The sequence below is a fragment of the Rana temporaria genome, chromosome 3, assembly GCF_905171775.1.
Source record: "Rana temporaria chromosome 3, aRanTem1.1, whole genome shotgun sequence".
Lineage (NCBI taxonomy): Eukaryota > Metazoa > Chordata > Amphibia > Anura > Ranidae > Rana > Rana temporaria.
The window spans coordinates 400,149,316-400,167,030 of record NC_053491.1 but is presented as its reverse complement, the minus strand read 5'-3'; the positions used below and the strand labels follow the sequence as shown (position 1 = coordinate 400,167,030).

Genomic DNA, 17,715 nt, shown 5'->3' with positions numbered 1-17,715 from the left:
CACTAAGGGGCACTCGTGTGTGCCTGCTCCAAAAAAACACGCTTTGCGTGTCCATAACTCATGGCTTGGCCCCGTCCCCCACTTCCACCTCACTGGCTGTTATTGATAGCAGGAGGAGCCAATGGCTCCCTCTGCTGTATCTGAGCCAACGAGGTGTCTAAGTTGTACTGTGTGTGTCTGTGGAGGCACACAGGCCAGTTCGGGAGTGCAACCATAGCAAGTGGCTTCTTATGGGGTCACACAGAAAAGAGGAGAAGCCAAGAGCACCAGAGGGGGGCCCCAGAAGAGTAGGTTCGGGGGCAGGTGAGAATATTTGAATAAAAGAATGCCTTTAGAAACACTTTCATTTGTTGTTTTAAGCCTAATTTCACAGACTTTTAGATACCGAGTTGGAGGAAGTGTATAGACTACAAGAGCAGTAATCACTGCACTTGTTTTCCATTTAGAACTGCAAGTCTTATTGCTGTGGTGAAAAATGGTAATTGTAGTTCACTCATTCACAGATACCTGTGAATGAATAACACGGCTGTGCGGGTAGAATGCAAAATTCAAAACTGACAGCTGCTGTGGGGGAGAAGAACCGCCACAGGCTGTCAGGAAAGGGGAAGTTGTTCTCTTTGCAAACATGTAACATATATTACACCTTAAATATGGCCGCAACATGTAACATATTACACCATAAATATGGCCAAAACATGCCACAAGGTCTTAAAAAAAAAAAATGGAGGTAGCCTTTAGTTCTCTACCCAAACAAATTCTGCAGCTGTTAATAAAATAAAAACTGGTAATCTTGTCATGAAAGTCTTTGTTTAGGTATTGCCTGTCATGGCATGAAAACGGTCTCCTAAATGTGCTTCTGAACTGTCTCCCTTTCAAATACTCCCTTGATGGAGACTACAAGCATAGTGCCAACACACATTGTGCAGTCCGCTGCTGTTAACATCAGGAAGCCAGAACAGAACCATGATGTAGTCAACACTGGCGAAAAATCATACAGACAGAAGTGGATGAAGAGGCTGAAGGAGATCAGCAGCACAGAGGTGCAACCAATGATGAAAATGGTAATAATGGTATTTTAAAGGGGGGGGGGGAATCAACCTGTGGCTTTATTATTAAACTAATACATGGTGATCCTGCCATGAAGGTCCATGTTCAGGCCCTGCTAAAAGATAATGCCAAGTGACCTCTGAACTTACCGGGAACATTTTAAAGAGCTGAAACTTGTATGCTGTCCATCCTTTCTTGGACTTGTAGACGGGAAGTGGTAGTTTGACATTCCTGGCATACTGGGAGAAAAGCAGGACCAGAAAAATGGTGCTAATGGAAGAGAAACAAAAGCATAAGTATCCCTTCAACTTGTCATTATCAGACGGAGAAAGAGAAAGGCTGAAAGTGCTATACAGTACAGAGTAAGATGGAATTCGTAAATTAATAATATCAACGGAATTAAACAAAAGCACTTAAACCCCAGGCAACAAAGGATATACAGTCATGGCCAAAAATATTGGCACCCTACATTTCTGTCAGATAATGCACCACTTTGTCCAGAGAATTGTTGCAATTATAAATGTTTATGCATTGTCATGTTTATATCTTTATTGGTATGACACAAAAAAGTGGAGGCTCAGAAAGACAAATCTGGCACATTCCATGCAAAACTCTAAAAATCGACTGGCCAAAATGATTGGCACCTTCTCAAAATTTTAAGAAATAATTGCATTCCAAGTCTGTGATGCCCCTGTAATTTGCAATTCAACTCAATAATATAGAAATCACACCGTCAACCAGTTAAAATGTTGGAAACTTTATTTGTGTGTCTCTGTGTGCTGAGGAGATCGAGCAGCAAAGAATTGTCTGAGGATCTGAGAACAAAAAATATGGAATAGTATGGACAATCTCAAGGTTACAAGTCCATCTCCAGAGATCTTAATGTTCCTGTGTCCACTACGTGCAAAATTGTCAAGAAGTTTACAGCCCATGGCACTGTAGCTAATCTCCATGGACGAAAGAGAAAACTTGATCAAAAGATTGCAACAAAGGATGGTTCGAATGGTGGATATAGAAACTCAATAAACTTCCAGACTAATTTGAGCTGACCTTCAAGCACAGGGTTCAACTTTGTCAGCTTTCAATATATGTCGCCATCCGAATGAAAAGGGAGGCTATGGTAGGAGACCCAAGAGGATCCTCCTGCTGACACAGAAACATAAAAAAGCTAGATTGGGGTTTACCAAAATTTATCCAAGGAAGCTAAAATTATTTTGGGAGAATGTGCCGTGGACAGATAAAACACAATTACAACTTTTTAGTAGAGCCCATCATTCTGCCGTTTCCAGAAAACGAAATGAGGCCTTTAAGGAAACACATACAGTGCCTACAGTCAAACATGGAGGAGGTTCACTGATGTTTTGGGGTTGCCTTGCTGCTTTAGGAACTGGATGTCTAGACCATGTGCATGGCATTATGGAATCTGAAGACCACTAAAGGATTCTGGGGTGCAAGTGTCAGAAAGTTGGGTCATGGGTCTTACAGCAGGACAATGACCCAAAGCATATGTCAAAAAGCACATAGAAATGGTTGAAGACAAAGTGCTAAAGAGTACTGAACTGGCCAGCAATGAGCCCAGATCTGAATTCCATAGAGCACCAGTGGTGAGATCTTAAAACAGCAGTTGGGAAAAGGAACCCGTCCAATCTGAGAGACCTGGAGCAGTTGGGTAAAGAAGAGTGGTCTAAAATTCCAGTAGAGAGGTGTAAGAAACCCATTGATGGTTATAGGAAGCGATTGAGTTCAGTTATTTTTTCCAAGGTGTGCGCTACCAAATATTAAGTCGAGGGTGCCAATAATTTTGTCCAGTCCATTTTTGAAGTTTTGCATGGAATGTGTCAGACTTGTCTTTTTTTCCTCCACTTTTTTGTGTCATACCAATACAAACAAAAGAAATGAGAATGCCTAAACATTTGTAATTGCCACGAATTTTCTGGGCGAAGTGGTGCATTATCAGAAATGCAGAGGTGCCAATATTTCTGGCCACGACTGTAGAGCGTTGTCATACAGAAAGCTGTGGGAATAAAACAAAAAACATATAGTTGATAGCCTGAAAACCAGCAAGTACTCTATAGAACATAATGGGGGGGGGGGGGGGGTTCTGTGCTACCTGATGGATTTAGAATTGTATATTATTTAGAATCTAGGAAGACAATATGGGGTTTGGGCTTTAATTATATATTTTTTTTACCATTCTATATATCGAAAGGAGTTCAGCAGTAACTGGACTGAGTGGAGGGAGAAGGAGGTGGTATCAATAAGTAGAAACCCATTAGCTAGACAGAATGCCATGTCAGAAAAGTGAGCGCACAATTCTGCTCTACCACTAGATACAACAGCATTGCTCTGGGCAGTAATAATTAAGAAGAGTTAAGACAAAACAGGTCAATGGTAATACAGTAGAAAGGTTTTTCCTCTTTAACAATGTGGAGGTCTGATCTTTTTCTTTGTAGAAGAGTTCTGACCCTACAATCCCTTCACTAGCACAATGGGTGCACTGTGCAATATGTGGCCTTTTTGTCCTTTTCATAGATGAACATGCATGCCTGCAAATAACATGACATAAAAAAAAAAAAACCTGAAGAGCATGTGCAAAGCTGCTGATATCTACGATGTTTATCATTTATAACAAAAGCATCAGAAGATTAAAACCTGGAACCTCAAGACAATGGCACAATCTCTGTATCTGCCCCTTTCATATGTTTTGAAATGTATTCTTATAGATGCAGCCCTACTCTGTGGTCATAAGTTCAACAGCCTCCTTCATGATAATGGAACTCGTTTATCTGCTTCCTTCATCCACCCAACCTGTCCTCAACCCTGAGCTCTCCCCTCCTAGCATTTCACTGCTCGTGATGCAACAGACCACTAATTGACGGAAAGCGTTGCCCCTCCCTGTCCCATTATGAGCGCTGGCGTTTACATATGTCAACACACATAAATACAGTAATGTGCAAAAGCGTTAGGCAGGTGTGAAGAAATGCTATAAAGTAAGAATGCTTTTAAAAAGCTAATTTGGCTGGACTTCTATGGATCACAGCACTGCAATTCGTTTTGCACTCCTGTGACCCATTTTCAGCAGAGAGCGAGTTGAAGTCTTTTTGCAAATGGAGTTGGAGATTTTGTCAGGATCAATAGTGTCCTCAATGCTGAGAAATACAGGCAGATACTTCACAATCATGCCATACCAAAAGAGAGGCATTCCCAAACGTGCAGCCAATGCTGTTAAGGCCTTGTACACACGAGCAGACATGTCCGATGAAAACGGTCCGGTACACACCATCAGACCAAAATCCCCGCGGACAGAGAACGCGTGACGTACAAGACACCGACGTTCTCTAACACGCGAGTTCAATGCTTCCACGCATGCGTCTAATCAATTCGACGCATGCGCGGGATTTCGGCCCGCTGGTTATACGTCATAACCAGCGGACATGTCCGATGAGTCGTACTAATCATCGGACATGTCCGACGGACATGTTTCCAGCGGACAAGTTTCTTAGCATGCTAAGAAACTTTTGTCCGCTGGAAACCTGTCCGCTAGGCCCTACACACGGTCGGACATGTCTGCGGACCAGTTTCAGCGGACATGTTCGGTCGTGTGTACAAGGCCTTAGAATTATCTTCAGCATAAAGAAGAACAAGGAGTCCTGAAAGTGATGGTTTGGTCCCCACAGAGCCCTGATTTCAACATCATCAAGTCCGTCTGGGATTACATGAAGAGGCAGAAAGATTTGAGGCAGCCTACATCCGCAGAAGATCTGTGGTTAGATCTCCAAGATGTTTGGAACAACTTACCTGCTAAGTTCCTTCAAAAACTCTGTGTAAGGGTAGCTACACCAAACATGGGTTTGAATTGGATTTCACTTCTGTTCATTTACTTTCCATTTTGTTAGTTATTAAAAATCAAACGACTAATAAACACTTCTATTTCTGAAAGCATTTTTAATTTACAGCATTTTTTCACACCTTCCTAAAACATATGCACAAGTTGTAGCTAAAAATACATGCAATGACTTTCTAATAAACACATAATTAAACGTTCTTCTGTGAAATATTTGTCTAAAAGTTCTGCTTTAATTAATCCATTATTATTTGCATATTATATTCCACTGAACTTCCCAAACAAATGACATTTGTGTGGGATTAGGGAACAGATCCAATGGGTACAATGCCACTTTTTTTTTTTTAAGGAAACTGTTGTGTGGTAATGTTGTTTATACACATTAACACAGATGAAGCATTTATCCAAAAAGCATACAGATCAGAATTAACAGTTGTTTAACTTCATGGTGATGGAGAACAATATTCATATATTTATCATACTCCGACGCTGCCAAAAAGATTATCTAATCTGCAAATTAAGTTGCATCAAATAAGTTTTGTTTCTGTAGATATTTGGGGGAACATGTGATCAGGGCACTAATGCAATTTAGAGAGGAACTTCACACCCATCATTTTATAAACAGCCACTGACTAGCCATAGGGACTACCGGGGGTGTTTTCCGGAGGGCCAATGGCTCAGTGGGCCAGTCAGGTGTAGTCCTGGAGCCCCTCCTCTCTGACAGTGAGTGATCGCGATTTCACTCCTGTCAGGAGGAGCAGCTGCCGTCACTTGCTGGAGAGAGGATTAGGCTTTCTGCTCTCTCCAGCCTGCAGGGGGAGATAGACAGCCGGCAGACTTTCCTTCCTCTCTTCCCTTATATCTTGTCATTTATCACATGACTGGAGAGAGGAAGAAGAGAAGCTGCCTTCAGAACTGTAAGTAAACGTGGGAGGAGAGGGGGGACACACTGATGCAAGGGGGCTGCTGATGGGACAATCTGATGCAAGGGAAATCAGCAATAAAGACATGTAAAGATGTTTTTGCCCAGCATTCTGCTTTAACTATGGCATTTTGGCTATCTACAGATAGAGGGAGATTGTCACAATCCACTGCATTGCTAGTGGTCTTGGCCCCACCTCTTCCACCTACTATTGGTCAACCAAAAGTAAAAAAAATAAGAGCTGTATATAAAACTTCAGCTGCCTCTATATTTGGATCTATCGATTTTTTGGATTGTCACTGAAGGTGACCTCTGCTTATGCACTTCATGATGGTTTGCACTATTTGAAATCTGATCTATGAAGAGGCAAAAAAGAATTTACAGCTCCACATATTTGTTACATTAATCACATTGCCTTGTTGAGTCAAATACTGTTAAGGCAGAGGATATTTCTACTTACAGCATAGCGATACCCCAGTGTTTGCCCGCTCTTTCCCCAGCAGCCTGAAAACCAGACAGACCGATAAGAGACACCGTGGGGGTGATCGTCAGTGGTCCAATATATCTCAGCAGCGCTCCAGGTAGGCCCAGAAATCCAATGACCACTTCTATAAGTGAGGACATGATGATGGCTCCTTGGATCTGTGTTGGATTGCAGAATGATTAGGTCACCAAATGAGATATTTAGAGTGTGGTCCAATCCGTACATGTACAATTCTGGTTAAATTGAATGCATATAGAAAGACACACAAAATGTAAGACAAGACCATTCTAAAGTAAATAGCAGCCATTCCAAACTAGAGTTCCTCAAGAAATTTCTACAGGTTACTTGAGCTGTGGCTGACCGACCTCCCATTTGCTGGTGCCTGCATAGTTCCAGGACCCAGGTCACTTGGCAAAGCCAGCAGTATGACACCAATTAACTGTTTAGCGGTCTTTAAGGGTGGCATTCTGAGCACCACTGTAAGGGTTGCCTTCTTCTACAGACCACTAAGGAGCATATTTGCCATTAACTCCAATAAATTGGTTTTAGTTAGGGTTCCCCGATACCTAAAAACTTTTTTTTTTTTTTTTAGTTTCTCTGGTAAAAAAAGGTTGTTTACTGATGGTGCATAGCGATACATGAAAATGGAACTGAAAATTAAATGTAGGATACATGCATTACAATACATAAGGTACACCACTCTCCCTGGAACATGCATGCAAACACAAATAACCTTATGCTTCAACGTGCGTCAAAAACATTTGAAAAAAATCATGTAACAAGGCATGCACTCTGAAACAGTGCACATAGTCAGATGACAAATTACATAGGTGTGACTGAGAGATTTACATTAATTAACAAGACTCTATGATACTCATAGCCTGCGTCTAGTTATAATTCAGGGCACCATAAATCAAAATCTAATTTGGGAGTTTCAATAATAATTTATTGATAGCCTAATTAGAACAAACAATTTGCAATAAAAGAAATTAAGGAAACGGTGATTTGGATCCAACCAGCAGCCTACTGTGCCAGTAGAGTTGAGCATGTTGCCTTTGCAATGTGAATTACACATGAATTGCCTCCAGTTGTGAATTACATGGTCATGTGACCACAAACCACAAAGCTTTTTTTGGCGGTACTTCTCCTATGGATCACAAGAGTGCAGTTTGCTTTGTACTCCTGTGAAGTGTTTTTAACCGGAAGCAGGCTAAAGCTCACTGTCGGCTGATGTCACGGAGCTGGTCTAGGCTCTATGATCCAGCCCATATGCACGGGATGCACTCAGAATCCTGGAATGGCAGCTGGCTCAGCTTCTCAGCGAACCGCTGGGAGACTGAGCCAGCCCCCTCCCACAGCCCAGGGCTCCAGTAGGTTGGCAGAGCAGAGAGCTGATGACTTACAGTTACCGGGTCTCTGCAGCCTGAAGAGCCGAGAGGTCAGCAGTGTTTGATCGCTCAGTACTTAGTCTGGAGCAGGTGGAGGACTGATGCTGCATTCATCTCAAAATTCTCTTTTAAAGCTAGCCTTTAGAAAGATGGGGGATGTAACTGCTATTAAAAAATGATAGCCACATGGCAAAATTCAGAGAAGTACTCTGGTTGTTAATGGGTAAACAAGTGCTACAACGAGAGCGGTTAAAAAAAACGTGATCAATGTCAGCAAGTCTCTTTAACGTGAACAGTTTGATGAAACAGACCCCTTGTTCATTTCTACCACTATGCTCAAACTATATGCTCCCTTACTTTTTAAATCCATTATTTGTTTTTGAATATTGTTGTTAAGCTGTCCTATTGATAAGCTATTATTATTACTAATCTATTAAAGGAGAAGTATGGCAAAAGTTATTTTGGCCATACTTCTATGGGTAGATCGAAGTGCACTTCTGTGACCCAGAATCAGCTGACAGTCAGCTATTGGCTGATGATAGAGAAATTGTCCAGACTCTGCAGGGATTCCAATAGGGTTGTCCAGATACCGATACCAGTATCGGTATCTGGACCGATACCGAGTATTTGCACTAGTACTCGTACTCGCGCAAATACTCCCGATACCAAAATAGAATACTTTTTTTTTTTTTTTTTTTTGTGACATCGAACACAAATTGGATGGCACCGATAGGTGGCACTGGCATTGATTGAATGGCACTCATAAATGGATGGCACTGACATTGATTGGGTGGCACTGATGAGATGCACTAATAAGCTGCCTCCCTGCACTGATGCACTAATGGGCACTGATCTGCACTGATAGGTGGCACTGGCTAGCTGCACTTTTGGGCACTGGCACCGATGAGCTGCACTGACAGTGATCACTCCTTCAATGATATGTAGTTTTCCAGTACCGTATGCTAAAAAACAGCCCCACACCATGATGTACCAGTTCTTCATAATTCTAAAGAAAATATCTTTGGTCTGTATTGTGGTTTGAAAACGGTCACATGACATTAAAAAAAAGTATCGGTATTCGGTATCGGCGACTACTTGAAAAAAAGTATCAGTACTTGTACTCGGTCCTAAAAAAGTGGTATCGGGACAACCCTAGATTCCAACAATGTGCTGCTGGGAGACTGAGCCAGCCACTCCCACCCCCTCCACAGCTCAGCGTTCCAGTGAGCACTGGAGGAGCTGAGCAGGGAGCCGGTAACTGACAGCTATTGAAGACCGAAAACTGTGTGATCAATGGTCTTTGAGTGCTTAGTTCTCGGTGCAGGTATCAGATCAATGTTGTAGCCATCTAGGGGAGTATAAATGTTTGTTTTTTTAGATTCCCACACTTCTCTTTCACCAATAGTAGGCTCCACAAACAATTACATAAAAAATAAATACAATTATTTAAATAATTGGTTGTGAATGTCACCGGCGCAAAAGAAAATAAATAAATAAATGTGAACTGTGATCTGCTGCAGTACTGTGTGCCCTTAGTGGGGGTCAAATTTTCTTCCTCAATTATTTAAATAACACTTCAAATGATGCCAAACATTATATGGTGTTCTGTACTATGATTGAGACCTCTCAGGTGTTCATTGATACTTTCAGAATTTGTGGCGATGCTTCTGTATTGTTGTAGTATTCTTTCTTTCTTTCAATAAAAACTATTGAAATATAAATAACACTTCAAGTAGTGTTAACTCTAAGGCTGCATTCACACCTTAGCGCGGCGTTTTGTACCGCGATTTGCCGTGACAAATTGCGGCGTTTTGTACCGGGTCGTTTTTTAACCTGGTTTTCGCTGGAGGGGTGATTTACACATTGTCGGCTATGCCGAACGCCGAAGCCGCCTGAAAAAAAGGGTCAGGGACTTGTTTTGAGCTTCAGGCGTACGGCATGGAGATGTGAACCATCTCCATAGAGAACAATGTTAAATCACCCCTCCAGCGTATTTTAGGCTGCAATAGCGTCGGGCTTCAGGCGTTAAAACGCCTAGGTGTGAATGGAGCCTTAAAGAAAACAGTTATTATATTGCAGCTTACCAATTTTTAGATGTGATGGTTGCATTAGTTTCCTTTTTTAGGCTTTCATCTGGTGATCATGCCAGTAAGTCTTCTGTACACCACTTAACACAACAGGTGCTATTCTGCCAGAGGTCCCAGGGAGGGCTAGGGGTTCCCAATTTACTGTGGTATTAACAAGCGGCATGATTGGCACAACTTTCGGTCTTATACTCCCGCATGGAAAAACCTTATTGGGTGCAGGTGGAACGGCAAGCAGTTCCTACATATACGCTAGATTTACTGCTATGATGCCCTCCAAAAGACCGTCCACCAATTCTGTCCTCAACATTATCCTACTCCATGACATGGTGGGATGACCTGAGAGGCAACCACTAGCGCATATATTTCACAACCCCAAATTCCCCCCAGAAATGGTCATCAGGGCCTTCAGCTAGTGGTTGGACAGGGGGGTAATACCACACTGGACACATTTTTTCACCCCTCAAGGACCACTCTCACTTAGCTACTGTAAATGCAAACTGGAGATACCTCCATCCGAGAGGTTTAGGTTCCTGAAAATATAATTTTTTTTCTCTATGGAAGAGTAAGCTCGACCCCCCAAGATTAACGGCATACGCGCAGTGTTGTGGTCAAGCCACAGAGCGGGGGGGGGGATCTTCACAATCTACTTGTTACTGTCCTCGGACAGCTCCAAACTGCCATATATGCGGGCATGGGAGAGCGATCTTTAGGACAGCTGGAATTTGGAAGACTGGAATAGATACCCTTTTCGCTCCAGCAGGGGTCTGTGTAACATTTCCCTGGTGGAAACAAGCCTCAAAGTATTAACAAGATGGTATCTAGTCCAAACTAGGCTTGCCAAAATGTTCCCCTCCTCCTCCTCTCAATGTTTCAAAGGCTGTGGCAACTGGCATAACAGGGTCGATGATACATATATGGTGGAAATGGCAGAGGATTAGGGGATTTTGGAACAGAAATTTTCACTTAAATTTGCAAAGTTACAGGATGTCGGTTGTCCAAGTCCCCCTCAGTAGCTTTGCTAAATTTCCCTGTACTCAAAGTTTCTAAATCTATCCACAATCTTATCTTTTTTTTGGGAGATAAATTTACCATAGCCCGCGGCTTGGAAACAACCAAGGGTATCTACTGCAGTAGCTAAAAAGAAAATATCGTTGATAATGGCGCAGGTAAAAATAGCAAGCACCCTGTTAGACTTTGAGGCGACTTGGGAACCCTGAGCGATCTATATGGGTATTCCCTGGAATTCGTAAAGCATGGGTTATTGTGGGGGGCGCTTGTACTGAGGTGCTGCCTAATTCTTATTACTACTTTCTGACTCTATAGTCCTTTCTCCCATATCTCCACTACTTCTTAATTTGTGCAGTATCATACAATATACTGTATTTATTAGCGTATAACACTCACTTTTTTACCCTGAAAATAGAGGGTAAACTGTGCCTGCGTGTTATACGCAGGGGGCTATGGAAAGTTTTTTTCCTGAAACTTCCCTCTTAAAGTTAGGGTGCGTGTTATACGCCTGTGCGTGTTATACGCCGATAAATACGGGTATGTTATATACAAGGAACCTTCTATCCAGATGTCTTTTGAACTCTTGGTTATAGTGGATCGATTTTGTGAAAAGCTTCTTTGTTAAGGAGTCAGGTAGATCCTCTCTTTTTCTGTTTAGAGCATATTTTCTCAGCACTATATGTTGAATACTGCTATGTTTGGATTGTTGTAGTAGGACTACTGTTCTTTCGAAAATAATACAACCTTTAAGAGGGTTACATACCTCTGAAGCTAATGTTTTCCACTGAAGCTCCCTTGTTGACTACTCAAAATGTAATGTTTGTAATACTTTTCTTGTTAACAATAAAAAATGATTTAAAGAAAAATTATAGACTGATCATTTCTCTGTCAGTGGGCAAACATACAAAATCCGCAGGAGATCAAATACTTTTTTCCCTCACGGCATTCCAGATGAGGTGCCCCCGGTGCTCAGAGCTGTGTATCCCTAATACAGGAGATGCATAACTAGCTGGATCACCAGAGGAAAAAAGCCTAAAAAGGAAAACCAATACAGCCACACCACATCTAATGATTGGTAAGCTGTAATATATTATATTTTTGGTTTGGGGTTTAATAGCACCATGACTCTGAACACCTATAAGAAAGCACTGCCATGTGAGTCAATTCATATACTGTACCTCTCGTATCCTCGGGTACCATATGTGTTCTGTGTGAAGCAGCTCTGTTCCGTTAGAAATAGATATATCTGCAACAGAAACAAAGCAAAGGTTAGCCCCTCTCCTAATTATGAATGACCTTTAATCTTACTGGATAATAAAAACTTAATTGGCCTGGGCTGAGAATATCCCCTCCATCCATAAAATGAAATAATCTGTTGACACATACAAAAGAGATTGTCGAATGAAAACATAAAAGTCTTATATTAATTGAAACCACCATCAGATGGAATTGATTTCAGATAGATAATTGTTCCAGCATAACATTGTGAAAGGGAACGGAAGTAATGACCTTATAAAAAGGTGCCGCTTTTCCTTCAGGCCCCGTACACACGACCGAACATGTCCGCTGAAACTGGTCCGACGGACCAGTTTCAGCAGACATGTTCGGTCGTGTGTACGGCCGATCGGACAATTGTCCGGCGGATCGGACAGTTTCCAGCGGACAAATGTTTCTTAGCATGCTAAGAAACGTGTCCGCTGGAAGCCTGTCCGTCGGACATGTTCGGTCGTCAGTACAGACTCACTGGACATGTCCGCTTGGCCGAAAGCCCTCGCATGCGTCAAAGTGATTCGACGCATGCGTGGAAGCATTGATCTTCCAGGGCCGCGCACGTCGCCGTAATGGCGCAGCCACGTCACCGCGTATCGTGTCCGCGCGGATTTCTGTCTGATGGTGTGTACAACCATCAGACAGAAATCCGGCAGCGGACAGATCCGCTGGTGTGTACGAGGCCTCAGAGTTCAATCAGCAGAATAGGGCAAATGCTGAACCAGGCTGTATGATTAAAGTTTCAGCCTTTTTTCATGTTTATTATGAGTCAGCAGCTACAAAAAGTGTAGCTGCTGGCTTTTAATAAACAGACACTCACCTGCTCCATATTCCAGTGACGCGCCACCCGGAGCTCCGCTCCTCTCCCCCCTCTCCGGCCCGCGCCTCCATTCCTAGTGTGGGCACCCGGCCGTGACAGCTTTCAGCTTCACGCCCAGGCACTCACTGCGCATGCGCGAGCGGCGCTGCGCTCTATTAGGGGTCAGGTGATCGCCTGGGACGTGTTCCAGGTGATTGCTCACAGAGAGGGGCCGACGTAGGCAATATGACGTACTGAAGTCCCCACTCCCCCCCCCCCCAAAAAAAGTTACATGTCAAATGTGGCATGCAAGGGGGCAAGGAGTGGTTTAAGCGGAAGTTCCACTTTTGGGTAGAACTCCGCTTTAAAGTCAGCCAACTATGGGTTGCAGGAGAGAAAATTGCTGGATTCCCCCATTAATACAGTCAATGTTAATGGGGGAATGCCTCCCCTGGAGCTATAGGGTTCTCCCAGTGGGGAGAGCAGTCCCTGCTGGGAGAACACACAGTTATTATTGCTAGTGGCCAAAGCCGCTGGCAATAATCACATGAAAAATCGAAAAAGTCTGGTTGCAGCTTGCCCATACATGGTTCGAATCTCGGCCGGTCCCTGCTTTTATTATAGTCTAGAACTCTGGTCAGGTTTTCATTTCTGTAGGAGTCTAGGTTTCTTACTTTACCTGACTTCTTATTTGGTGGAACCACAGTCAGCACGATGGAAAATGAGGGTAACTCTCGCCAAAGGTGCCAAGACAGCAGTAAAAACCCAAAAAGGGGTTCTAATCTTACCCTATTCCAACCAAATTAGAAAGAAGCTGTGACATACACTTTAACAGTAGTGAGGTTTGCAGAAAAGTTGAGGACTTGCCTTTACTGCCTGGAAGAGATGGCTGAAGAACAGTATTGGGTGGGGAAAAATATATGTATTTAGGAAAACAGCCAAGAATTGTAAAGAAAAGTGAAGTGAATGCAAATGACATATCTGTACCAGTCCAACAAAAATCTGCTTCTGTTATATACCAATTCAGGTAGTTTAGTCTAGCGAATACTGAATTACATTTATAGGTCTCAGAGCTGTTGCTAGCACTAATTTACTACCATGTTTTTATTCTACAGCTCACAAAAGCTATGAGTGGAATGAAGGCAATGAAAGCTAATGTATATACACTTACTGATCCTATATTTAGGACTTCCTAGGGATTGTGAGTATTGTGTAAGAGACCTCCCAACTACGTGAGCATCCAATCAACGAAATTAAAAATGAACTACTGGAAATTCCCACTGAAATGATTCCCAGGGTATGTTCATAGAAAGAAGTCCTGACCTCTGACCAATTTCCATGAGCACATTATTTCCCCATTTCTATCCACAGGCCATAGAGAGAGAATAAGAGGAATACATAAATAAGAGATAACAGTCACACAGCTTTATAAAAATAAATAAATAACATTTACGCTCAGTGGTATCCATTTGTTTAGTGATCTGGTTAAAGGCAAACCTGGACTCGAATTTCAGCAAAAACTTGGGACACATGTTTAAATACTGGAACATAATTCCAGGTCATATGAACTGATCAAGTTACTAAAGTCAATCCTAACTCTTGCAGGGACCAAAAATATGAACAGGCAGTCTAGAATATATAGATGGGGTAAATTATATTTACACCTAAACTGTTAATATAAGAACACTAACCTGTCCAGGGAGCCCGCAATGTTGACACCCCCCCCACCCCTTTCGAAGCCGATTTGCCCATTGGCCCGGGTGCAGGCGCCACTGTTGCAACCAAGGGAAATGGGCAGTGGAGCCTTCAGGCTTCACAGCCAGTTTCCTGCGGCGCATGTGCCAGTCACGTGGTGCTTTCTGAATGGCGCCATCATCTTCCAGGACACACACAGGTCCCAGAAGGCAGTGGGGACCAAGGAGAAAGGCTCAAGGCAGAAGAGGAAATTACGTACCTCCCTGTGGCGAGGTTGGGATGTAAGAACACCTTTGTACTTTAAAAAAAGGTAAGGAAAAAAAAAATATTTTAAAAGTACTTAAAGGAGTTGTAAAGGAAAACATTTTTTTGCTGAAATGACTTTACAGGGTATAGAGACATAATAGTTAACTGATTCCTTTTAAAACTGATTAAAAATAGATAAAAATCAATCATACAATGTACCTCTAGTTTTGTTTTTGCATGTTATCCTGCCTCTGTGCATGTACAGAGCCATAGAGCAGTGATGGTTTGGAAAATGAAACTAGAAACTCCCAGTACTGTGGTCATCAGGAAACAGACAACCAGGAAGTGTCCAGAACAGAGAAGAATTACAGCAACATCAGAGCAAAAACGAACAATGAGGACATGAAACCAGGACTGCAGTAAGGTAAAGGAAGCTATTTAGCTAAAAAAAAAAAAAAATCCTTTAGTGACCCTTTAAGTGTAAAAGTCAAGCTTGGGTTCTTTGAGTCTAAGGATGGACTCGATGACCATTTGTGAGGTTGGAGATGTAGAGAGGGCAGAGCCAGTTTAAAGAAAAAACGTTTTTTTACATGAATGCATTCTCTGCAATATGGTAAAAGAACCTTTTAGATGCAGCTTCACCTCCCTCCCCACCCCCAAATACTTACCTGAGACTGATCTGGAATCCGGACCTGCTGTCCCTCTCCCTTCTCACAGTGAGAGCAGTGGGAGTCCAGGGCTCCTGCTGCTGTCAATCAAATCCAGTGATGAGGGAGTGAGGGGACAGGACCGAGCCGCAGTTGTGTCAACTGACCGCACAAGTGCATCCCTACCAAGCGGCTTGCTGGGGGGGGGGGGGTACTAAGTAGTGGGGAGGAGCTGTCGGCGGGGGCCCCAGAAGAGGAGGACCAGGGCTTTTTTTGTTTTTTAAGATAACAAAGATCCTTTACAATCATTTTAAATATATAATGAAAGCCTGAATTCAGCCAAAATAAAATACAGAAAAATCAGCACAAAAGACATAACTTATAGTCAGTAGGATGTGCACTTTGTATGGATTCCTCTTCTTTCAGTTTCAATTCTTCTCCGTATATGCCCCCAGCTCCACCCCACCAGAATCTTCCAGTATGAAGAAGGGCTAATACAACCAAGCACAACGTGCTGTGCGTTGGCCATCCATGTGCAGCTTACTGCAAATGCCAGTTATAGGTTGGGATGGTTGCCACTTTTTTGCACAGTTGGTTGAATTGGGTTTAAGGATGCACTGGATGTCTTCAGCGGTCATTGTGCTCTTGCTGGGTATCACATGAGTCCCTGTGCCTTTAATGAGGGATAGGCTCCCTGCAGACATAGCTGCCCATAATCTATACACTGCTATATGTGCTCCAACTTTGGAGACTCTGAGTTAGGACTGCAGTATACAGAGGAGCTTTGACGTGGGCACTGCGGCTTATGCATATATTTGCAAATGCGTGCAAACAAAACCCTCAGTTTTTATTGTGAATTGGTAGACAGGGCCAGTTTGGTTGTTTTGCAGGCTGGCTGGTAAGTGTGCTGGGAAATCTTTTGTTTGTTTGTGATGTGTGTTGCCTTTCCATGTGCACCTTACTACAAAGGCTAGTTAGAGGTTGGGGAGGCTGCCACCTTTTTTGTACAGTCAATACAACTAAGGGGCTCTCAAAAAGAGAGCCTGACTATGCCCGCACTTTCCACCCAGCTCCTCCATTCATAGAAGCCAAACTACAGCTTAGATTAATGAAATGTGATCTATGAATGCAGGGAATGGACCTATCAATCATCTGCCTGTTCCCAACCTCAAATGTGTGGATGGGGGAATCAGTTCAGTTTTTTTATTCAGCCCGCTGGCTGAACGAAAAAAAAAAAAAACTGAATCATGCATGGCCAGCTTTACTCCAAGGTTTCCCCTTTACTTTCAGTGCAGAAAACTCTCTCCAGAAGTTCAGTGAGGATCTCTGAATGATCCAATGTTGACCTAAATGACTAATGATAATAAATAGAATCCACCTGTGTGTAATCAAGTCTCCGTATAAATGCACCTGCACTGTGATAGTCTCAGAGGTCTGTTTAAAGCGCAGAGAGCATCATGAAGAACAAGGAACACACCAGGCAGGTCCGAGATACTGTTGTAGAGAAGTTTAATGCCAGATTTGGATACAAAAAGATTTCCCAAGCTTTAAACATCCCAAGGAGCACTGTGCAAGCGATAATATTGAAATGGGAGTATCAGACCACTGCAAATCTACGAAGACCTGGCCATCCCTCTAAACTTTCAGCTCATACAAGGAGAAGACTGATCAGAGATGCAGCCAAGAGGCCCATGATCACTCTGGATGAACTGCAGAGATCTACAGCTGAGGTGGGAGACTCTGTCCATAGGACAACAATCAGTCTTATACTGCACAAATCTGGCCTTTATGGAAGAGTGGCAAGAAGAAAGCCATTTCTTAAAGATATCCATAAAAAGTGTTGTTTAAAGTTTGCCACAAGCCACCTGGGAGACACACCAAACATGTGGAAGAAGGTGCTCTGGCCAGATGAAACCAAAAATCTAACTTTTTGGCAACAATGCAAAACGTTATATTTGGCGTAAAAGCAACACAGCTCATCACCCTGAACACAGCGGGATCCCCACTGTGAAACATGGTGGTGGCAGCATCATGGTTTGGGCCTGCTTTTCTTCAGCAGGGACAGGGAAGATGGTTAAAATTGATGGGAAGATGGATGGAGCCAAATACAGGACCATTCTGGAAGAAAACCTGATGGAGTCTGCAAAAGACCTGAGACTGGGACGGAGATTTGTCTTCCAACAAGACAATGATCCAAAACAAACACAAATAAACATATCTAGGTGTTAGAATGGCCAAGTCAAAGTCCAGACCTGAATCCAATCGAGAATCTGTGGAAA

At 42.8% G+C, this 17,715-nt stretch overlaps 1 protein-coding gene across 3 annotated transcripts in view; it reads right to left on the bottom strand.

Moving 5' to 3' along the window:
• Window positions 1-17,715, bottom strand: part of SLC23A2 (solute carrier family 23 member 2) — a 258,087-nt gene that overhangs the window by 37,428 nt on the left and 202,944 nt on the right. For all 3 annotated transcript variants that reach the window (XM_040345915.1, XM_040345916.1, XM_040345914.1), the window contains 3 exons: window positions 11,959-12,026; window positions 6,274-6,455; window positions 1,197-1,317 (listed from right to left, as the gene is read on the bottom strand). In XM_040345915.1, coding sequence (XP_040201849.1) covers window positions 1,197-1,317; window positions 6,274-6,455; window positions 11,959-12,026 — 371 coding nt within the window. The remainder of the gene's footprint in view (window positions 1-1,196; window positions 1,318-6,273; window positions 6,456-11,958; window positions 12,027-17,715) is intronic.